Here is a 24305-nt window from a genome sequence, read left to right on the forward strand (position 1 = left end):
GCCTAGACAGATTGGATATCATATATATTTTTTTAATTCATCAAAACAGTTTTGAGAGAAATATAATGACTCATTTTTATAGGGGAGGAATGAGGAATGAAGAACGCCAAACAACTTTATTGACTTTGCAAAGGCTTTCATCTGGATCATAGCAAACTACGGGATAGCATTGTGCTCATGAGAAACGGTCGTTAGAACAGAACAAGGAGAAACTGAATGATTTAAAATCAAGAAAGGTGTGCACCAAGGTTTTATCTTTTCACCATACTTAATCATTCTGTGTGCTGAGCATATAATGTGAGAAGCTGGATTGTATGAGGTAAGATTGAAATAAGATTTATTAACAGCCTGTGATATGCAGATGACATAACCCTACTTACTGAAAGCTAGGAGGACTTCAAAGACCATATCCTTTAGTATGGTTTGCACCTCAGTGTAAATAAAGCACAGGAAAGTCCTCAGGACTATACCAATAAATAGCATGATAAACAGAGAAAAGATTGAAATTGTCTCAAAGACTTCATTTTGCTCGGATCTGGATCAACACTCCTGGAAGTAGTGGTCAGGAAACAAAATGATTTGTTGCATTAGGCAAATCTGCTGCAAAAGATCTCTTTAAAGTGTTAAAGAGGCAAACTGTCAGTTTGAGGACTGGTATTTTCATTCACCTCATATGCATGTGAAGGTTGGGCAATGAATAAGAAAGACTACATAAGAATCAGATGCATTTGAATTACAGTGGTAGTGAAGAATATGGAAAGTACCATGGACTGCCAGAAGGAGACACAAATGTATCTTGAAGAAGTACAGCCAGAACACTCTGTAGAAGCAAGGATGGTGAGACTTCACCTCTCGTACTTTGGGCATGTTGTCAGGGGAGACCAGTCCCTGGAGAAGGACATAATGAGCTCAGTGGTAAAGAAGACCCCAGACAAAATGGATTGATACAGAGGCAGCAACAGTGGGCTGAAACAGCAATGATTGTGAGAATAGTGTTTCAATCTGTGTGCATAGGAAGGTTACTATGAGTTGGAACTGACTCTACATAACCTAACAACAACAGCAACAAAGTAACTTGAACAAGGTTAACTGTCTAGTAAGTAGCAGTGTTGGTTTTGAACCCAGGTTTCCCTGACCCATGAGCCCAAACTTTTCAGTGCTGAGGAGTACTCTGTCAGTTCTCAGCCAGGAACATTTTGCCCACGGGGGACATTTGACAATGTCTGAAGACAATTTTGGTTATCACAAATAGAGGAGGGAGGATGCTATTGGCATCTAATGGGTGGAGACTGGGAAGCCTGCTAAATATCCTACTGTTCACAGGACAGCCTCCCATATCAAAGAGTTGCCCAGCCCAGACATCAAGAGTGGTGAGTCCAGCCTGAGCAATCCTTCAAGTGCAGCTCTGTATTCACTGAAGTGGCCTCTCTCATGTCTAGAGGATCTTGGGGAAACAGTATTTGAAAATAGTCTCAAAGCTCTTGGAAACTGGCAACTTCATATACAAAAAAGTAAACATTTGAAGGTTAAACATAAAGTTGATAATGACCTATGAGATAAGAGACTTTCTTCAGACTTGTGGCAAATTATTTGCTCTAGAAAAAAAAAGATACAATTTGAACCTGATTTTCATATAGAAACAATTTTATCATTTGGATTAAGTATGTTTTCAAGATTTTAGACCTAATGCTTTATAAAAGGCCAACAAACAAATAATCAATGCTACATTTTAAATGTGTACTTTGTGCAGTAAAGTTTGGTTAGTCATATATCGAGCAATTTAGTAGTGACGAATAATAAGATTTTTGTTGATATGACACCAGATCTCTCTAAATAAGTGAATTCAATCTTTACCTTATTTTGTAATTTCTGCCTTTTACTATGAAAAATCATTTCAAGGGGTTTCTTTAACAGGTTTTGGGGGAATACTTAGATTCCCTAACTTTGGGTTCTTGGTTTTTATGTCCTCTTTCTTATATTTAAATTTCTTCTTTTAGAGATACAGAGCTAGTTATTGGTCCTTGCAGCATTTCAGGTCATGGAACAATTGATCAGGTTTAACATAACAGCATATACAGTGTCTTGCGTACCTTAAAGAGCCACATGGGTGACATGTGGAATGTTCCAGATAGACTTGCTGAGCACATGTGAACAGCAGTGAGCCACATCTCTCAGCTTTTCTCAGAGCTAGTTCTTCTGGCATAAGAACTTTCATGGGAGAGCCACCATTTACCCCTGAACACACTGTCTCCTTGCCAGTGACCTTCAGACACAAACTAGGGAACAGGAACATGGTTGTTGTTATCCATGCACAGGAGGGAAAGATGCTATCATTGTAAGGCAGTCAAGTCTGTGCATGAGGATGTGGGGTGAAAATGTATGGGCATATGTAACTCTGGATCCTATTAAGGAAAGTAATTTATTACCAACCTTCAACTTTTATCAAGAGTATTTGAGAAGCAATGCTTGTTTCTCAAGTGGGATAACAAAAGAGAAAGAGGTTGTGCTTGAGGTTACACACTTTATTACCCCAAGGAAGTAAACAGGTTGAACTTCTGATGTGTTGTTAACACATCAATTCTCTGAGCATTTTTGTTTTCTTCCCCACATTTAGTGTGACTCAGCCTGGCTTCCATTCATTCAGAGAAGTTCCGTGTCTGGGCCCCCACCTGCAGTGCCCATGAGATCTCCCCTAGTTTGTGGCCTTTCATCAGACTCTCAGGGCTTCCAGCATAGACATGCTGCTGAGTAAAGCAAGTCAAGCTAGCAGCCATCCTAGATTTCTAAATCATCTCAGAGTCATGAGCTGATTTAGAGGCCTTGTCCTTTCACCAACAGCCTAATCCCAGATGCAAACTGAACATTTCCACTGACAAACCTTCACAGAACCAAAGTGCTTGCCTAGTTTCTTTGTTCCGCATAATTTTCTTTGCTGAGTTCATTTTGTTTGTGGTTTTTCTTTTCATTATCATTTCTGTTGTGTTAATGTTTGCTAAATCTTTCTGATTTTCCTTTTTTATTTTGATATGAAGGTGTATTAATTTTCATTGAGATTACCCTGTGATTTATTCTTTTTTCCTCGTTTTAAATAGTCTGTTTTATCTTGAAACCTACTTGGCTTTCTCACCATTTGGAAATTCTGTATCCACACTATTCCCTTTTTTTTGTTTTGTAGTTGACTTCACTATAAATTGATGTCTCTGGCTCCCTGTTTTCAGTGTTGTAAGTTTGTTGTACTTTAAATACTTCTATATCTGGATTGAATTCTGGGTAGTATTGTCATGTATGTTAATTTCAGGCTAGGTCTGCTGTTGTTGATTCTTAGTACAAAGACTACCCTTTAGTATTTTTTTGTAAAGTCTGTCTGGCTATTATAAATTCATTTAATTGCTGTTTATCTGGAAATGTCCTAGTTTTCTGTTGTATTTGAGGGACAGCTTTGCTGGGTATATGATTCTTGGCTGGTAAATTTTTTCTTTCAGAGTTTTGTGTATGTTATAATCTCATTGCCTTCTTGCCTGCGTGGTTTCTGTTGAAAAATCAGAGGTTGGTTACTTTTATTGTTTCTCCTTTGTAGTTAACTTCATTTTTCCCCATCTGCTCTCAGAATTCTTAACTTGTCTTTGTTTTGGAAATTTTGATTATTATAGATCTTGATGATTTCTTTGGGGATCTATCCTGTTTGGGGTTCATTCAGCTTGTTGTTGTTGTTGTGTGCCGTGGAGTCAGTTCTGACTCATAGCAACCCTGTACAGGATTTCCGAGGCTGTAAATCTTTACGGGAGCAGAAAGCCTCATCTTTCTCCCGCAGAACAGCTGCTAGTTTTGAACTGCTGACCTTGCGGTTCGTAGCCTGATTCGTAACCACTACGCTACCAGAGCTCCTTCATTCAGCTTACTGGATGTTCATTTTGTCGTCTTTCATTATAGTAGAGAAGTTTTCTTATAACAATTCTTCCACAGTACTCCTTGTGTTTTTTATTGTCTCTTCCTATTCAGGAATTCCAGTCACCTATAAGTTAGTCCTTTTTATGGTGTCCCACATAATTCTTAGGCTTTCTTCAGATTTTTTCATTCTGTTGTTCTGATTGTTCTTCTAGCCATACTAGTATTGAGAGATTTATCTTCAAGCACACTATTTCAGCCTTCCATTGCTTTGAATCTACTCTTTTGCCCTTTCTGAAATCTTAGTATTAAACTTCTAGATTTCTAATTGCAGGTATTGTCTTGTTTCAAAATTTGCATTTATTTTGTGTTTGTCCTTGTAGTCTTTTCCTGACTTCTTCTAAAGTTTTTTCTGTGTTCTCTTTGCTTTCCTTGATCTTTCTGTCAATCCTTTGTAGGCTCCTAAATATCACTCTTTTGAATTCTTTTTTCAGGTTGTTCCATTGCCTTCTCTTCCTTAGAAATTTTTTCTGGCTCTGCATCTTGGTCATTTGTTTGCACCATTCACTCTTGTTTCTTTGTGTGGAAAAAATTGTCTCTTATATCTGGGACATTGTGTTTAATTGATGTGTTTGTATTTAATTGATTATTGTATGTTGATGTCTTCTTAGACTTTTACTATCTTTGGGTGTAGCTAGAGAATGGAACCGTGTGCACCATTCTCTGTTAGCCATGTCTCTGTTAGTTGCTGCCTATCATTGATAGACATTGGTATTGCCTCTTGCCCAGTGGGTGGAGCTGCAGAGGGTACTATGGTTGTAGCTGGGCTGTCTGGACATGGTTGCTATCTCCTGTTGAGTGGGAAAGAAGAGAAACCACACACACACATACAAGAAAACAAAACAAAACAGACTAATGTTGGTCTGCTGGCTCTGTGGGTTCTACAGATATGGCGCCAAGCCCACCTGAATCCAAGCACTAAAGCGGCACAATTGACCCTGCCTCATACAAGCAACCAAAAAGAGTTATTATTTTTTCCCCAAATAATCAAGGGGAAATTTTTAAATAGGCAGCAACCAGAAAAAAGAATATAATAGCTTAAAAAGAGAATAAATGGACCAGAAAATGGAGCTATAGAGAATAAAAGAGATGACAAGAGAAAGAGAGTAATAAAGAACAAAAGGAAAAAGAAGAGGGAAAATGAGAAACAGAAGAAAGGAAAAAAACAAAAGTAGAGATAGAATAAAATTCAAGGAATGGAAAGAGAAGAAGGAGGAGAAAGAACAAACAAAAACAATGAAAGGAAAAACACAAACCAAAAATATATAAAAACCCTACAGCTGTTGAACCCAGAGAAGAGAAAACTCGGGGGGCGGGGCGGGCGGGGGAGGTGTCTTTCCAGCCTGAGGGTTCACGAGGTAGGTGCTGGAGGGATGTGACTGCAGAGTTCCTGTCCCTAGATGGAGTTCCTATCGGCCTAGGTGTTACCTATGTTCAGGGTATTCAATCTGGAAGTACTTTGTGGAGGTCTTTGATGGAGATGGTTTTGGTGCCTGTTAGGACCACAGCAGCTCAGGGCAAAGTGGCTGGTTTTGAGGGTTTCTGTTACACTAATGCTAGTTTGGTGGCTCTGTGGTTTTTTTAGGTCTCGATCCAAGTCCTCCTGAATCCAGACACCAAAGCGACACCATTGACTGCCGCCTCACACTGCTATGGCTCCCATCCACCCATCTCTGAACTCCTAGAGAGCAGGGTCTGCACTGGAAGTAGAGGAGGGTGGGAGTTGACCACACCTTTGGTTACCAGGGGAGCATGGGGGGAAAGAAGAAATCTCACCCTTCCTAACACCTGTTTGAATCTCATCTGCCAGACCACCTTCTGTCACTAAAGCATTCAAGATGGTCATGCCACATCTGGCTGGCTGGCCATTCACCAGTTAGTCTCCCTCTCTTGCCGTCCCTGCTCAGGTTTTCCTCACAGCAAGTACTCAGTCCCCATCTCTAACCCTTCCTCTGAAGTTCAGGGTTCTAGGATTTTCATCTGCGTCTGTTTCATTTGGTCTCTCATATCTTTGTTGTAGGAGCTCTGGAGCGTAGTGGTTACAAATTGGACTGCTAACCTCAGGGTTGCAGTTCGAAACTACCAGCTGTTCCATGGGAGAAAGATGAGACTTTCTGTCCCTGTAATGATTTGCAGCTTCGGAAACCCTGTACCAGGGTCACTATAAGTCGGAACCAACTCCACGGCACATAACCACCACCACCACCATATTTGTTGTAGAGGGTCTGTGTAGTGCATCTACCTAGTGCACCATCCTGCTGGATGTTTCATGATTTGTATTTCCAAAATGTTTACCTGGCGTTTGGCAATCAGTCACATTGACTGTGTTTGTACTTGGTTTTGAGGGGTTTGACATACACATTTTTACCCAGTCCCATGATATAAGTGCAAAAGCAATCAAACTTTAAAAGTGCCAGTAAGAAAAGTCTCATAAATAGAACAAAAGCACAAGTGGAAGCTACACAAGTTGTTAAATGTTCTCAAGTCAGTTATGACTCATAGAGACTCTATGTAGGGTTTCTAAGGAGTGGCTGGTGAATTTGAATTGCTGACCTTGCAGTTCAAACTGACCTTGTAGTCCAGTGCTTTTCCTGCAGTGCCACAAGCTAAACAAAGTAGTGAGAAGATGGAAAACATTGCATTAATCTCTTGGAGGTGATGTATGATTTTAGCTTATGTATTTGGTGATGCAAATCATTGTATAACATGGAAAATGAATTGCGCGTAATGTGAACAGTGCCATCCTTGCCCAAGCTATGTATAATTGTCAGCCTGGCATGAGGAAGTGTAACTGAGTGATGAGGTGAGTGGAAGAACTTGAGCGTGTAACAAGCATCAATTCAGATGTCTCTTAACTTGAATATACCACAACATAGTAGATGATCTCCACTCTGTGGACAGAACTCCTGCATTCCCAGTTTACCTCAATGCTTTGATCGCCTCTGCCTTTGCAACATGCTGAAACTGTTTTCTGATTTGATGCTAAAACCCCAGAAGTATACAGAGTGAATTCAAAGTAGTCTGTAAACAGCAAAGAGATTTATATAGTAACTTTTGTCACATCCACAGTGTACTCAACAGAGTCCTCTGAGCAGAAAGAGAGTGTGAGAGCAAGAAAGCAACAGGTGATGTTCAGCTTTCGGATGGCACATGGCAGTTATTTGGCTTGAAGTGCCTCCATCCACCCACTGGCTGTGGGCTCATGGATTGGCAGAGCCTGTTACTGCTTTGGCTATACTTGTAGATATCCAGAAGGATGTACAGCCTGCCAGAGAACCATGTTCTTGTGCCCCTTTGCATTAATAAAAGCATTGCAGGCAGATTACACTTCTTAAGAAGAAAGTTGAGTTCTCAAAATCTGTGTTTGCCGTGGACTCTTGTTAAGACTTTGCCTGAAAACCTTGGCCGACTCAACCTCCTGCTAATTTTGATTCAGTAAATGAGAAAAGTAATTAGCAGCTGGAGAGTGAGGTTGGTGGGCACCATTAGAAGAAGGTAATTATATCTGGTGGTGACAGGCTAAAGATGAGATGGAAGTTAACAGGATATCCTGATTTTGAGCCAGCAGACGCTTCTGTACCTTCGTGGTGACCTATACTGATGCTCTTCACCTCCCCAGGCCTGAGTCAGCTTCCCTATGGTTTATAGTCTGAAGTTACATGAACAAATTTACAAAATTAGTCCTGGGGTAGCACTGTCAGATAAGCACTGGGTTGCTAATCATAATCACAAGAGCTGCAGTTCAAATCCACCGACTGTTCCTCAGAAACCCTATACAGGGTTGCTGTGAATAGGAACCGACTCGATGGCACGTAACAGTAACAGCAATTTACAAAAAGGAACCACTTTATGTTTTATTTGGCAGATAACTTACTTGAAAGGAGTTCAGAGCATTGAGTGACATTGTGATAAGACTCTTTCTGTCCCCATTTACTTTTGTTTATGTGTACCCACATCTATGTAGAAAATAACAAATAGGAATAGAACCTATGATCTCTAAATTGAGGTGGGATATGTTCAAGGTTATATTTGGGCTCTAATAGACTTGTTTAAGGAGCTCTGGTAGCGTAATGGTTACAAATCGGGCTGTGAACCTTAAGGTCAGCGGTTCGAAACTACCAGCCACTCCGTGGGAGAAAGATGAGGCTTTCTACTCCCGTAAAGATTTACACCCTCAGAAAACCTGTACAGGGTCGCTATGGGTCGGAACCGACTCGACGGCACTTAACAACAACAACAACAACAATAGACTTGTTTAACTTTTCTTCAGCTTCAGTCTGAACTTGTATGTAAGCAATTCATGGTCTGTTGCAGTTGGACCCTGTTCTTGTTCTGGATGGTGATGTAGAGCTTTTCCACTGTCCCTTCCCACAGCTGTAGTCAATTTGATTTCTGTGTATTCAATGTCGTGAGGTCCATGTGTGTAAGTAGTCTTTTATGCTGTTTAAAAAAGGTATTTACAATGAAGAAGTTACTGGTCTTGCAAAATTCTATTATGGGATCTCCAGCATCGTTTCTGTTATCAAGGCCATATTTTCCAACTCCTGATCCTTCCTCTTTGTTTCCAAACTTTGCATTCCAATCAGCAGTAATTATCAATGCATTTTGATTGCATGTTTGATAATTTCCTGACTGAATAAGTTGGTAGAATTCTTCACTTTTATCATCACTGGTTTTAGTGATATGTGCGTAAATTGGAATAATAGTGGTATTAACTGGTCTTCCTTGTAGGTTTGTGAGTATTTTCCTATCTCAGCCAGCATGATACAACAAGATAGATCTTGAAATGTTCTTTTTGATGATGAATGCAACACCATTCCTCTTCAATTTGTCATTCCCAGCAGAGTAAACCATACGATTGACAGATTTTAAATTATCAATAGCAGTCCACTTCAGCTCATTAATACTTAGGATTCATTCTATTTCATTTCTGACAACTTCCAGCTTTCCTAGATTCATACTTCATACATTCCATAATCTGATTATTAATGGATGTTTGCAGCTGTATCTCCTCCTTTTCATTTGTGCCTCATCAGCAAGTGAAGTTCCTGAAAGCATTACACCATTCACGTCATCATGGTTAGCTGTACTTTGAAGAGGCAGCTCTTCCCCAGTCATATTTTGAGTGCCTTCCAACATGAGATGCTCATTTTCTGGCACTATATCTGATAATATTCTGGTGCTATTCATGTTTCAGTAGTCAGTATTTTGGTGTTATCTGGGTTCCACTGCGATTCGTAAGGTTTTCAGTGGCTAACCATTAGAAGTAGTCCACCTCTTTTGCTTTCTAGTCTGTCTTAGTCTAGAAGCTCAGCTGAAACCTCTCCAACCTGGGTGACTCCTGCTGGTATTTAATATACTGGTGGCACAACGTCTTGCATCACAACAAACTGACAGGCTACTGGTGGAATAAGGAACTGCATTATTTATTTATTAAACCACTGTCACCACAAATTAAAAGACCTGATTTGTGCCTCTAATGAGCAGTCTCTAAAAAAAGACAGGCAGGAAAAGTCATTGTCCCCCTTCACATCACTTATTAATCCAAGTGAAGCACTTTGCTTTTCTACAGTCTCTGACTTGAGGAAGCGTTCCCTTCTCTCACCCCTTCCCTCAGTCTAAATCAGCTTCCCACTGTCATCGCTATTTCATCGTTCTCTCCTAGCAGCTAGCAAAATTTGTGACTGTATATATGAGGGGTCTTTTAAAAGTTCATGGAAACCCAATATATCCAGACTACACTCCCAGCTAAGGTTACTCAAGGTATAAGTAGATTTGTGTTATCTTTCAGTAACCCAGAAATTAATTGGAACTTAATCCAACAGCATTTTAGGAGGTTGTGGAACAATATACACTTGTCTGGGGATATTCATCAGCTACATGCTCAAATTTATGATATAAGTAATTCTCAAAGTGAACACTGAGTGGCTACTAATTTGCTACCCCTGCTAGAGAGTAAGATCCCCTAAGAACTTGATTGAACCTCAGCATAGTGATCCTGCTTGGTCACCTTAGAGCAGGTGGTGGGCCGGCAACGTCTGGCGCATGGGGTCCCCAGCCGATCTCCTCCCTCCCTGCCTTCCTCGGATGGCGGCTGTTTATGCTGGACGTGTGGCCAGAGATGGGTAAGGATCACGTGGAACCTCGGCTACTTAAGACAGAGCCATTGCGATGCTGCAATGAGTCTCAATGACTGGTAAGACTGAGGAATTCGCACTGACCACCTAAGACAGGCAGCGTCCCTTAAACAATCAATAAATAAGGAGGATTCAGATGCAGACAGTGCAGACCTGGTCAGGAGGCCAAGCCCCTGTGGGCCCAAGCGTTGTTGACCGTCCAAGCCATAGGCTTTGAGGATCAGACTTTAGCTACCTAGTAGACATAGCAAACTGTCCCTCATCTGATTATTCAGTAATGCTTGTTAGTAATCTCATACATGAGCCCTGGATATCCACAGACAAATGTAAAAACCTTCCCTAAAAGCTGAGACTGTAAATTCCAAAAAGGCAAGTCCCCCCCCCCATCCAAAAAAATAAAAAGCTAAAGAGGATAGAGAGAAACACTGTAAACTGTTGATATATGGCGGGGATAATAATCAATGTAATGAAACAAGCTATATGAATGGTTGAATGTGAAGCTGATGATGTGCCCTGTAAACTTTCACTCAATCCAAAATAAAAACATTTAATATAAAAAAAAAAGAGTTCATGGAAAATGAAATGAAAAGATAATGGAATGTGTTCAGAAACGTTTTGAAGCCCCCTTATATGTATCAGGTCTGTCTCTTTCAGTGCAATTCTGAGCCCCTTGAGAGCTGGACCATGTGTGTTTTGTGTCACCTCTGTCTCCCCGAGGCCTAGCTCAAGCTCAGCACCTGGCTTGTATGTATGTTCAGTGACTATACACTGCATGAATGGATGGAGCATGCCACTGCTGCTGTCGCCACCACTACCACTATCACCTCTACCATTACCACCAGTTTCCATGGAGTTGATTGTTACTCATGGTATGACTCCTTTTGTGTCAGAGTAGAACTGTGCTCCATAAGGCTTTCAGTGGCCAGTTTTTCAGAAGCAGATCACCAGGCCTTTCCTCTAGATGGACTCGAACCTCCAGCTTTCTGTTGCTAAAGATAATTTTTAAATGGCTGCAAAAGTACATTGACAGAATGTAAAGCGGATGTTCTTCCATGTAAACTATCACTCAATTCACAATAAAAACTTTAAAAAAAAAAAAAAGTACATTGACATTTGACATAGAGAGGTTCAAGCAGGATTTAGATGAAGACTTGGCTAAAAGCAGAGAGTACTAAAAAGATGTTTACCTGTGCTTTATTGACTGTGCAAAGGCTTTCAACCACGTTGCAGAAAATGGCTATTCCAGAACACTTATTTGTGCTCATGAGGAATTCAGAGTAATGGAATGAGAAGTAAGGACCAGGTCCTGTGTCTGATAGCGCAAAGGGCCCAGTGGACATGAATTTGCTTGTGGGCTCTGCCATTTTCTGGTGGTGACCTTGAACATGTTTTCTAACTTCTCACCCTCCATTTCTCCCTTGCTGAAATCAAGTTGTTCTTACATGGTACAATGTCCGTTGGGGAGGATTAAGTGAGACTGTGTGGGGCAAGCATGTACAGTGGGGTAGCTGGCACTTGAAGCTCATGGCAGGCATAGCAGCTCCAAGTTGTTGATTCTCAGCCACTTGTGGTTCATAAACCTCACACTTGGCTGATCAATTGAAACACAGCAGCTAATCTGCTCTATCCTTGTACATTTTGAAAGGTTTGCTTGCTTGCAAATTTAATCATAATTCAAATAATCATTGTTTGGTGGGAGAAGCAGTCTAATAATAGGCCCATCTTAGTAACCGGCACAAATTTTCCATTCTGGTCAACTGATTTGTAGGAGCTCTGGTAGAGTAGTGGTTACGAATCCAACTGCTAACTTCAAGGTCAGCAGTTTGAAACTACCAGCTGTGGGAGAAAGATGAGGCTTTCTGCTCCTGTAAAGATTTACAGAAACCCTATGGAGTCACTATAAGTCAGAACCAACTCCACGGCACACAGCCACCACCACCACCACCACCAGTCTACTGATTTATGGGAGTGATGCAGTGCCCTACTTCCACACAGACTGCCTTGAGATGCTGCTTCATTGCAGAGAAGGGACTAGGTTGTTGTTGTTGTTAAGTGCCGACAAGTTGGTTACAACTCATGAAGACCCTGTATAGAATTTCCAAGGAGTGACTGCTGAGTTTGAACCGCCAACCTTATGGTTCAAACCAACCTTGCAGTCCATTGCTTGATCCCACAGTGCCTTTCTCATTGTAAATCCTGGGGGGGTGGGGGGGGGTTGCAGGGATGGGAAGAGTTCTTAGCCTGCCTCTTAGATCTCTGTTGCTACATCCCACACCTCCATTTATAGTGTCTGAAAGCAAAATTCTGCATTCACAGAAGCTAACAGTACAGACCACTCCCTTATTTTCCAGGATTGCAAAAACCGAAGTCTAGAAAAACTGTTGGCTAATGTATTAGGAAGGAGCTCTGGTAGCGTAGTGGTTATGAATCGGGCTGCAAACCTTAAGGTCAGCAGTTCAAAACTACCAGCCGCTCAGTGGGAGAAAGATGAGGCTTTCTGCTCCTGTAAAGATTTACAGCCTTGAAAACCCTGTATAGGGTCTCTATGAGTCGGAACCAACTCCATAGCACATAACAACAACAATGTATTAGGAGTCCTGGTGTGGCACTGTGAGTTAATGCACTGGACAGCAAAGTTGGTTTGAACTACAAGGTTGGTAGTTCAAGCTCATGAGCCACTCCTTGAAAATCTTTTACAGGGTCTCTATGGGTCAGAACCAACTCATAGCACTTAACAATGATGTATTCAATAGTCAAGGAATGATGTTTAGTGTCGTCAGAGATGAGAGAGAGTTTCTGCCCTGGCCATGGTGTGGACAGAGAATTCAAGAAGGAACCAAGAGATGGCAGTCCAGGGTGATAAAAGCTGAGACCTGAGTGATAGGTGAGCAGGCAAACACCCAGCCCAGACCCTAGAGGACAGTCAGGTTGTTTGGAAGAGGTTCCAGGTGTTTAAGCAAGCCTTGAGGGGCCCTGAGGAGTTAGCCAGGCCAAGAGGGACAGAAAGAAAAACTTTTGCAGCAGAACAGTCAATGTGTCTCCGGCTCAAGAGGAAGGAAGGGGGCCCCATTGCCAGGGCGACTCTGCTGAGGGGACGATGAGCTTATGGGAAGTGACACTTCACAGCATTGCCTGGGAACTGTGGGAGAATTTCAGGCTGTAAAGGGACATACTTACATTGGTACTGTATACATCTGTCTGTTGGCTGTGAGTAGAGTGGGAAGGGGCTTGACATGTGAAATCTCTCATAGTGGTTGCAGGGAAGAATTGTCCAGTATCCTTAATGATCCATCCCAGTGCTGGTCTTAAGTCCAGAGCAAAAAGCATCAAGAAGAGCCAGCTAAGATCTGCTCCACCCCGCACCGCCCTACCCCACCACCACCACCACCCCCAACAACAACAACAACAGTTATATTAGTGACCCGTCTTCACCTTTGGACCATTTGTCCTCTATGTTTTCCACAGCTGGGCTTTATATGTTACCTGTAGCCACTGGCACCGTCTCTCACATGTATGGAAAGTGATGTTACATTTATTAATTGAACTAAATAAGGCATGATTGAAGTTTGGAAAATGGACAACATGTACCACACAGAGGCCAGGGTCCTTCTTAAGCCTATGCCATTGCATGTAATGTGAATTATCCCCACACATCTGCAGAAAGTTTGTTTTCCATGTTTCACAAAAGCCAAGACCCTTTCTTCCTTATGAAACCAACTTAAACACACACACAATCCAGTGTTGGCCAGTTCAGTGCTTTCGGATTGGCTTATGAGCTTTAAAACCATTTTTTATTAAGAGGAAAAATTCCCAGTCAGGCTGAGAAAGCTCATATCAAGTTTCAGCTTGATTCATTCCAAAACCACCATGAAAATTAGGACAGTTTCTTCCCACCACAATGGGTTAGTCATGGAAATTCTGCCTTAATCACAGCAGCCCTGGCCACAGTCATGAGGGCCATGCTCCCTGTGCTCACCGCAACGCTGCTCCCTAAAACTGTTAGAAAGCAGAAGTGTAGCTTGCTGCTGGCTGGTGGAGTAAGCAAACAGCCCAGAGAGACCTGAGGGCCCCTTCTCAGCATATGACCTCAGACAAGACACATCTTGTCCTTGGTGCCACATTGGTTTGGGTGTAGTTTCCAAAACATGTTGTTTATCAGCTAAAACTGCAATAAGTAAAACTTCACATTTGGACATGTATCAAGAGATGAAGCTTGGCCCTCTGACTTTTGAGTGATGGATAGAAAGCAATCTTCTCTGGGGTCTGCCATGTAGGCACCTGATGCCGTTGGCCAGGCTCATGTAAACATAGGGCTGTAGCTGATGAAGACCCCGTGGAGCACAGCAGAAGACTGTTCACTGTATTGACGTTGAGCCCTAGTTTAGAAGGACTCAAACTTAACAAGGAGCACGAAGGTGGTGCAAGATCACCATCAGTTAGAACCCACTCAGTGGTCTCAGCTTGGAAAACCAGAGGGGGCCCGCCAAGCTTTCTCTGCAGCTGTGGCCAAGAATGCTGCCTCAACTGAGTGAGACTGCTGCTGTCATCGGGCTAGCTCAGTGAGGGCTGCTTTTCCTGTCACAGTAGTCACCTCTAGAAGTCACACTCCTGGAGTAAGAGTGTTTTTCTTGAGACAGCATGTATTCACAGACTTTTAGGACTCCAAGACTATCTGTTCATTCATTCCCAGGGATGGGCTAGACTTGGAAAGCACAAAGATGACTTCCTGCCCTCCTGGGCTCACAGACCTCTGATATTCATGAAAGTGTAATTTATCATAGAATGACATCTCACAATTTGTCAGTCCTAACTCCTGTTGTTGTTAAGTGCGGTCGAGTCAGTTCCAACCCATAACGACCCTGTATAGGTTTTCCAAGGAGCAGCTAGTGAGCTTGAACCGCCAACTTTGCAGTTCAAATGGCATTGTAGTCTGGTGCATTAATCACACAGCGCCACACCAGGACTCCTGAGGTGGGCATAATTAACTATTGCAGCCACTGACTGAGGAGGGAAGTGAAGATGGCTTCCTCTATAGAGCTCCAGCATGGCATCATGTGTGAGACCCAACCCTTGGAGCCAGCTACATCTCCACCTTGGCCCCCGAGCACCACTGCCATTCACCAGGTGTCGTCTCCCCTCAGGCCCCAGCCTGTGCTGGGCACTACTGCGGAGCCCTGCGACTGGAATCCACCTGGGGAGGTTTAGACCGGGCCAGTGCCCAGGCCTCACACAGAACAATAAAGTTCATCTCCCGTGGGATCCAGGCAGCAGTGTCGTTTTTAAAAGATTGTGCAGGTGATTCCAATTTACAAGCAAGGTGGCAACCTAGAGCCCATCAGTTTTCAATTGCTAAGTAATCCTTCTACCGGGTTAAGGTTTTGCCTCCAGTGGTTGTTTTCACTGTTTGGACTGAAATGCTAGTGGTCAGCCCTTGCTGCCTCTGGTGGCTTCCAAAGGCTAGTCTGTGGGAATTTTTAGGGCTCTTCCCTTCCTCCTCATCCCTTGGCTGCCTGCTTTGCAGCTGCTACTCCAGTCTGTGCCCTTCTATTCCCCATCTCCCAGCCCCAGCACCGCAGGTTCCACTGCACCTCCTTCCATAGTGCCTCCTGCCTTCCACAACCAAGTCCACCAGCCCTCAATGGCCCTTAAACCTCCCTGGCTCAAGTCCCTTCTTTCCCAGCTGCATTGGGGAACCACATGGATACCCTGGAAAACACATCTTACAGACACTACATGTAGCACTTCCTTATAATGGCAAGAAAAAAAGGAGGGGACGATTGGAAGGCAATCCAATATATATTTTTTTTAATTGCCAACAAGTTGACTCCAACTCCTGGTGACCCCATGTCTGTCAGAAATAGACCTGCGCTCCACAAGGAGCTCTGGTAGCGTAGTGGTTACTAATCGGGCTGAGAACCTCACGGTCAGCAGTTCGAAACTACCAGCTGTTCCACGGGAGAAAGATGAGACTTTCTGCTCCTGTGAAGATTTACGGCCTCGGAAACCCTGTACAGTGTCTCTATGAGTCGGAACCGACTCCACGGCACATCACAACAACAACAATCACATGGCTTATTTGTCAGACATCGAGCCCTTTCTTCTCAGGTGCTTCTGGGTGGAATCAAATCACCAACCTTTTGGATAACAACCCAGTGAGTTAAAACCATTTTCACCACCTAGGAACTTCCACCTAACAACAGGGAATTGATTAAATAGGTCAGTTTTGCAATATAATAGGAGATTATACACCTGTCACAGTATTATGAAGAATCATTATTTATGAAGAGAAGAAGCAGTGCTTGTCTCAGGGTCGGCCCTTTGTGGACACGTGGGCTACAATGGGAAGTGAAATAAGCAGCGTGTTGCACCACCAGGGCACCTATACTGTACTATATATAGTGTGAGCGCAACTATCTATTTATAGAGAAAACCCTGGAAGAAAATAGAGCAAAATACTAATAGTTGTTGCCTGTGTGTGGTAAGATTATAGTTGCCTGCCTTTTGTTGCTGTAATTTTATGTATGTGTTATTTTGTTTTAATTATATATTGAGCTTGTATTACTCTTGTAATCAGAGAAAAGGAGATTTTAAAACAGTAATTGGAACTATGACTGTCAGAAAGTAATAGTCCAATTACATTTTGCCTCAATCCAAGTGTGTAATGAGGAATTGCATTTCAGCAACATAGGATTAGTAGTGGTAAGTCTTGGGCTGGGGTCAGGAGAGGAATCTTTTAGGGAAATAAGATTCCTTGAAAGGGAAGTCCCCTATGAGGGGTCAGCCCATTGAGCCAGATCTGCAGAGAAAGGTCCACCCCCTTCCTCCCCCAGCCCTACTAAACCTGCTGGGGGGGGGGAACCTTCCTGAGCCTCGGTCTGGTGCTAGATGCCAATTGGCTGCCTCTTGGCCTCAGAGCACCACTAACATTTTTCTTTGTGATCTCTCTACAGATAATTAACCTACAGATAATACTTGCATTGGCTTAATAAGATGAGTTAATTGAGTAATTGTTCATTCACTAGGTGCAAGAATACTGTCATGTGATATAATCCCAGGTGTAATTGAATGTCTTCTCCTGAACTGTGACCTTTGCTTGGTCTTGTGTTTTCTACTAAAGGAAAAAGTTTGCAAACACCACCTCCCTTTTCATTAATAGGATAAAGCTAATTGCCATACAGCTAGACCCACTTAACATAACCATCAACTAAAGCTTTCTCCCTGAATTAAAAATAAAAGGCACATATTATTTTATTGCAAACCTGTTCTGAGCCAGCATATTTATAGTTGTGACAGTTGGAATGCTTTCAAATAAGGAATATCTAATTTTAAAAGTGGCTGAAATGATGGTTTATTAATTTCACATATAAAGAGGTTAGGTTGATGGGTAGCTCATCAGAGTTGTCTGTGATTCAAGCTCTTTCATTTTTCTGCTTCGTCATCCTCAAGATCTTTAAGAGCATTGGCCATACCTCCCTCCCCTCCCCTCATTGTCACAACATGGTTGCTAGAACTCCTGTCCTGATACAGGAGTCCCAAACAAGAAGAAAGAAGTGGCATCAGCACAAAACACTCCTTACTTGCCTCTCTCTAGTCAGAAAAATCTTTTTACCAGAAGTTCTCAGTGACCCTAACTGAGCCCCAGTAAAGAGGAACAGTCTTGCCATCATTGGTTTATACCAAACATGGTTCAGCCCAGGAGCTGGGAGCATTGCCCTGAAACAAAATTGAGAATATTATAAAGAAGAATAAGGAGCTCTGGTTACGAATTGGGCTGCTAACCTCAAGGTAAGCTGTTTGAAACTACCAGCTGTCCCATGGGAGAAAGATGAGGCTTTCTGCTCCCATAAAGATTTACATTTGGAGTTCTGGTGTGGTGCTGTGGGCTAATGCACTGGATTGTAAAGTCGCTTTGAACCACAAGGTTGCTCATATAAGCTCACTAGCTTAGCTGCTCCTTGGAAGCTATGGGTCAGAACCGAATTAATGGCATTCAACAACAACATCAAAGATTTACAGCCTCGGAAACCCTATGCAGGGTTGCTCTGAGTTGGAACTGACTCCACGGCACCCCATCACCATAAGGAAGAACAGGGAAAGGTTTGTGAAGGCAGCAGGGCCTATTATGGCATACAAAGCATAGTCTCCCTGGCAGGAAGAAATGGCAGTGCCCCAGTCACAAGCAATACTTATTTCACGGTTGTGCCTTTTCTGTAAGTTAGTCCTTCAAGCATCACACACATCCATACTTTATTTGTAAATCCCACAACTCTAGAGAAACATATAATCCCATTGACCATTTGTTGAGTAAAGACAGAGGCGCTTACTCCTCCTGCATCATGCGGGGATGACATCTGGTTGAATGATTGGTTTTGCATTCATTGGAGACATCTGTCACGTGCTTGTAAGCTCTCAAAGGAATAGCTCTTGTGTTCACTGTTGTTGCCTCATGTCTAGCGCCATGTGTAGCACTCAGTAGTGGCACAGTGATAGTGGACTGATGAATGAGCAGAATGATGACTGAAGATGATGTCCTCGTGGAATGTTGTCCCTGTAAGCAGATAGTGCCTTAGTGACCTGTGGAAGTGTAACCTTGGTCTCTCTCTCTAAGGAGTTGACAGACAGTAGGGTAAAATGACAGTAGCAAGGTAAGGTGCCCACTCATCCATTACTGGTGGGAATGCAAAATGATACAGCCAGTGTAGTAAACAGGTGGTTCCTCAAAATGTTAAACATAGAACTACCATATGACCCAGCATTCCTACTCCTAGGTATAGACCCAAGTGATTTGAAAGCAGAAACACAGATTCTTGTATACCATTTTTCATTCCAGCACTATTCTTGATAGCCCAAAACCAGAAACAACCTAACTGCCAGCAACAACAGATGAATGGAAAAACAAACTGTGCTATATACAGACAGTGGACTATTATGCTGGTGTAAAGAGAAACAAGTCCTGCTACATTCATCATGGATGAACCTTGAAACATGCTGATTGAAATAAGTCACAACAAGACAAATGTGATTCTACTTACATGAAATAGGGAAAGGTAGAGATATCAAGGCTTATTAATGGTTGAGGGGGATAGGTCATTGCTTGGGGATATTGCGTTTCTGTTAATGATGTTGAAATCATTTAACAACAGATTAGTGATGATGGCACAACACAACGAATGTAATCAATGTCACTGACTTGCATATGTAAAAATAGTTGAATTGGCAAAAACTTTGTCATATATTTTTACCACACACACACAAAGAGTAAAGTGCCAAGGCAACGTGTGCCAGAGTGGTGCCCTAGGAGCCTTCGACATGTCTGCTTGGGGCACAACCAGAGAAGGAACCTTCCAGGACTCAATGACCAACATCCACTTGTCCTTGGTTACTGTACCTTTTGATAAATGCCTTTTGTGTTGAGACCACAAGAATGTTTTATCTGCTAAAATTTACTTGAGTGTGTGGAAGAAAGAAGATCCCTTCTTTAGTCCTCTTTCTGTAACTTTTAGAGAGAAAGAAAAGTCATGTTTCACTCTCCTCCCTGCTAGTTGTTAAAAGGAGGAGGAAACAAGGGTTTCATTTGGTTTGAATGGTGTTTAATGATTGACCAAGGGGTGTAAACGGCTTTCCCAAAAGGTGACAGTTTGCTCTAGATGGCAAGGACTATTAAGACAAAGTGTTGTTGGTCACCTTTTACAAGAACCTTCATTCCTGCCTATTTTTGTTCTTCAAGTTTTGTTTTACTTTCTTTTAGACCTAGAAGGTTTTGACTCCGTGGTGTCATCTACTGAGAAACTCAGTCACCCAACCACCAGCCGACCAAAAGCCACGGGAAGGCGGCCTCCATCCCAGTCCCTCACTTCCGTAAGTGTCTCCTCCCCTTCTCACAGACTTCTTCACCCCTGAATAGCAGGGACAGTTAAAGACTCCAGCTAAGGACCCTTCTGCAAGTGACTGCTTGGAAGATAGCCGGGAGAGGAAGGGCATGAGCTGTCCAGCTAGCCAAAAGTGATTCTTCTTGGATCCAGCAGCTTATTATGTATTTGCCAGAGATGTGGGTGCTTTCCACTCCAACTTCCTTTTCTCCTCTTCCACACTGGTCCTTATTTCAATCTGGCAAGAGACTACTAAGGGAGACAGTGTCCTATTTTTGTGATAGAAAAGGAGAGAGAGACTGATTAGGTCTGTAAACAAAACAAGACAAAACCAAAGAGCTACCACTGGAAAGTGTTAGCCAATGGCTGTCCCTCTGTCTCCCAAAGCCCTGCCATGGATGCCCCTTCACTGAACCCTACACACCTTCAGGAGCCCATTAAGGGGGTTTTGTTGTAATTTTAAGAACTACCTTTCTTATTGCAAACCAGTTGCACATTTAGTTTACCACACTTGAGCAATGAAAAGCATAAAGAAGAAAGTAAATTACCTATAAGTCTGCTCTCCAGGACTGAGCTGCTAAACTATTGCTGTCATCCTTACTGGGATCTATTATTATTATTATTTATAAATATAATTTTTTTTTTTTAAATGGGATCACCTGGCACCCAATGTTTTGGAACTTATTTCCCCCACCCAGATTTATACCACTTTCTCCCCAATCATTAAACATTCCATAACATGACACTTAATGGATTCCAGTGTTAGTACTTTGAACATGTCAGGAGAGACCAGCCCCTGGAGAAATAAGTCACAACAAAAAGGACAGAATGCTTGCTAAAGTGGAGGGTCGGCAAAAAAGAGGAAGCCTCCAAGGAGCTGGATTGCTACAGTAGCAACAGCAGTGGCTCAGATGGAACACTGGTTGTGGAAATGGCCCAGGACCAGGCTGTGTTTCGTTCTTTTGTGCACCTGGCAACAACAGCAGTGTTCTAATCTACAGATACTGGAGAGGATCTAGCCAGTGCACTATTGTTGGGAGTTTGTGTTCTTTCTAAATCTTCATTATAAGGACTGAAGTCAGTGTCATTTTTGAAAACTTTTGGTGCTGCTCCAAGTGATTCATTTGGGTAAAACCATTCTGAATGTGGTTCAAAGGCAGTGCAGGCTTTGTTTTTGTCACAGGTGGCAAACTTGCCCTCCACATTTGCCTCTTATAAGCAGATCTTCTTGTCTTTATTTGGTGAGCTACTCTATGGCCTAGTGACCCCTATGGACCCACCTCAGGGCACCAAGAAATGAACTTTTTGCGGGTTTCCCAGGGACACTCTCTTCACATTTCAACCCTGAGCCCACCTAAGCTGTCATCAGTATGTCATGGTTTTTGCTGACTCTGAACGTGTGGGTTGATTTGAGTTGTCCTACTTTTCCTCTTGCGTGAAGCAAGCCTCACCATATATTGACACCTTTTGGGGAGAAGGACTTGGAAAAGTGGTTTCCTTTTCCACCCTTACATAGAGCTCTGTGTCAGTAACACCTTCTTCCCCGTCCCCCTCTACCTCTTCACACACCCCCAGCACCCCTCATATACACACAATCTGTTTAATTCTTCTTGTTATTGTTGTTAAGTGCTGTTGAGTTGGTTCAGACTCATGTTGACCCTGTGTAGAGTTTCCAAAGAGCAACTGATGGGTTTGAACTACCAACCGTGTGGTTCACAGTCCCGTGCTGATTCTACAGCGCCACAATAATCCTACCTCCTCCATCTTCTCTATAAATCTTTCACCCTTTTTATTTTCCTTCCAAAATCTTCCTAACTTTTCAAGGTCAAAAGAACCTTGAGATTTCCAGAATTCAGTGCAAAGGTTCAAATTACTACCCCTACGTCATCCTTTGGAGTACTGGTATGGCACTGTGGGATAATGCACTGGACTGCAAGGTCAGTTTGCACTGCAAGATCAGCGGTTCAAATTCACCAGTCACTCCTCAAAAACCCTGTACTACAGGGTTGCTGTGAGTCAGAACCGACTCAATGGCACTTAACAACAACAACCTCATCCTTTAAGGAGCCCTGGTGGAGCATTTATTCAGTGCTACGCTGCTAACCCAAAGGTTAGCAGTTGAAACCCACCAGCCACTCTGCGTGAAAAAGATGTGGCCGTCTGCGTCCCTAAAGATTACAGTTTAGGAAACCCCGTGGCTCGGTTCTACTCATCCTATAGGGTTGCTGTGAGTCACACTTGACTCAGTGGCAACGGGTTTGGATTTTTTGCTTTTGAGTTGTTCTTTTATTTTGTTTTACGTCACCCTTGGTTCCTGTATCCCATGTCCGAAAGTTCCTTCCTGTGGATTTTAGGGAATGCAGTAAAAGCATCTTGTCTTTATTCTATTTTTAGACTACATGTTTGTTGCTCATTCAATAATAACAAATGAGGAGACTTCAGAAAGTTCGTGGGAAAATGACATTTTTTGAAGCCCCCTTTGTATTTACTGGCATGCTCTGCTTTGTGCTCAGCACTATGCCAGCCCCCAAGGTTACATCTGAGGGTGAGATGCCCAAAGGAAGCTGACAGCACAGTGACTTGAAGTTTATATGGAGCAGACTTAGACAACAGGATAGATTGGTACTTAAAATAAACACAATTACTATACTCTCTTCTCCCCTTCTCCTTTCCCAGTAGATTTTTCATAGCAAAGTGGGATTCGGAAATGTAGGCATATTTCATAAAAGGGGGAAACTGATTAAGGAAATGTACCAGTCATGATTCCCCAGCTGGTAGCCTTTCACTCTAGTTAGAGCTATTTACATTCATAGGATTCAAAGAGCATGAACCAAAGGCTGTTTAGGAGAAGACCAACTTTTTATTTTATTTTTTTTTAATAGAATCTCAAAATTTCAAGGTGGTTAAGCTTGAATGAAGATTAACAAACAAGACCTCTAAAATTTTTTAATTTACTTAACTGATTCCCTAAAATGCATTAGTAAGTAAACAGGACAAAGCAAACAGACTTGATAGCCAGGATTGTTTTCTGTTGGTTCTGAGTATTGACTCTAAATAGGACTCTCCTCCCATAGTGAGTAGAAAGCTTGGAGGGGAGCTCACCCAAAGATATCTCTGGAAGATTATTTGTTGAAAAAGAATCCTTGCTTTGGGAACTCTTATTTTCATCTGCTTTGTACGAAACTAGGAACATTCTAGTATAATAATCATTTAGTACAATAAGTGAATTCCAGTGAATTGTCTGTCTCACATTCATCCAGCTCATTTGATCTTTGTGGTGAAGCCGAGAGGGCAGGCATGTTACCCTGCTACGCTACTCCATTTTGTGAATGTTGTTGTTGTTAAGTGCCGTCAAGTCGGTTCCAACCCATAGCGACCCTGTAGAGGGTTTCCATGGAGTGACTGGTGAGCTTAAACCACCAACCTTGCAGTTCAAACTGACTTTGCAGTCTGATGCATTAGCCCACAGTGCCACACCAGGACTCCTCATTTTGTGAATATACCTCAGCAAATATAGAATCCAAAATGGATGCTAATTGTCAACAGTGATGACCCCAGAATTTACCAGCAGGTGCCACATGAGATGTGCTTGCTAGGCTGGCAGTCAGATCTGTGCTCTCAGGCTCTGGACACTGAGCAGCAGGCCTATTGATCCCTTTCCCCTGGAAATGGGTTCCTCTCAGCCAAGTCCTTTCAGGGCCCTTCAGTAGGAAGCAGATTTCATGATCCCAGAAAGGGAGTGGGAGGGGATGGAGTAGAGGACAGCTAGAGGCCACCTCCTGTTGACTTGTCTGTCCTTTTCCACTGGACTGTCAGCCCTAGGATGGCAGGAACCATCTGTGGCATGTGCACCATTCCATCTACAGTATCGTGCTTGGTGCCTGTTCCACAGATATTTATAGAAAGAAGGGAGGGATCGGGGCGGATGGATGATGAAATGGGTGAATTAATTGATGGGCATCAGTGGAAAGAGTCCAGGTAGCTGTGTGTCTGCCTCCTGGGGTTATAGTGAAGAAACAAAATAGAAGCACTGAAAAGTGCTTTGACAAGTATACAGCAATTATACTAAGGAAAGCGCCAGCAGCTAAGGTATAATTCTAATTCTAACTGCGTTTTCTTTTGACCTTATCCAGTCATCGCTCTCAAGCCCTGATATTTTTGACTCTCCAAGTCCAGAAGAAGACAAAGAGGAACACGTTTCACTTGCGCACAGAGGAGCCGACGCATCAAAGAAAACTTCAAAGACTGTTACCATATCCCAAGTGAGTGACCAGCCATAGCTAGGTGTCTGGGCAACAAAGGAGCCTTGCTTTTTCTTGCAGGCTTTAAACACAGGCTTTGAAGAAATACATTT

At 42.6% G+C, this 24305-nt stretch overlaps 1 protein-coding gene across 1 annotated transcript in view; it reads left to right on the forward strand.

The window, feature by feature from the left end:
- SH3KBP1 (SH3-domain kinase binding protein 1) overlaps positions 1 to 24305 on the forward strand; it is a 224528-nt gene that overhangs the window by 189016 nt on the left and 11207 nt on the right. Inside the window, exons 9-10 of the mRNA XM_006835591.1 lie at positions 19831 to 19940; positions 24085 to 24213. Coding sequence (XP_006835654.1) covers positions 19831 to 19940; positions 24085 to 24213 — 239 coding nt within the window. The remainder of the gene's footprint in view (positions 1 to 19830; positions 19941 to 24084; positions 24214 to 24305) is intronic.

This window comes from Chrysochloris asiatica, unplaced genomic scaffold (genome assembly GCF_000296735.1).
Source record: "Chrysochloris asiatica unplaced genomic scaffold, ChrAsi1.0 scaffold00018, whole genome shotgun sequence".
Classification (NCBI taxonomy): domain Eukaryota; kingdom Metazoa; phylum Chordata; class Mammalia; order Afrosoricida; family Chrysochloridae; genus Chrysochloris; species Chrysochloris asiatica.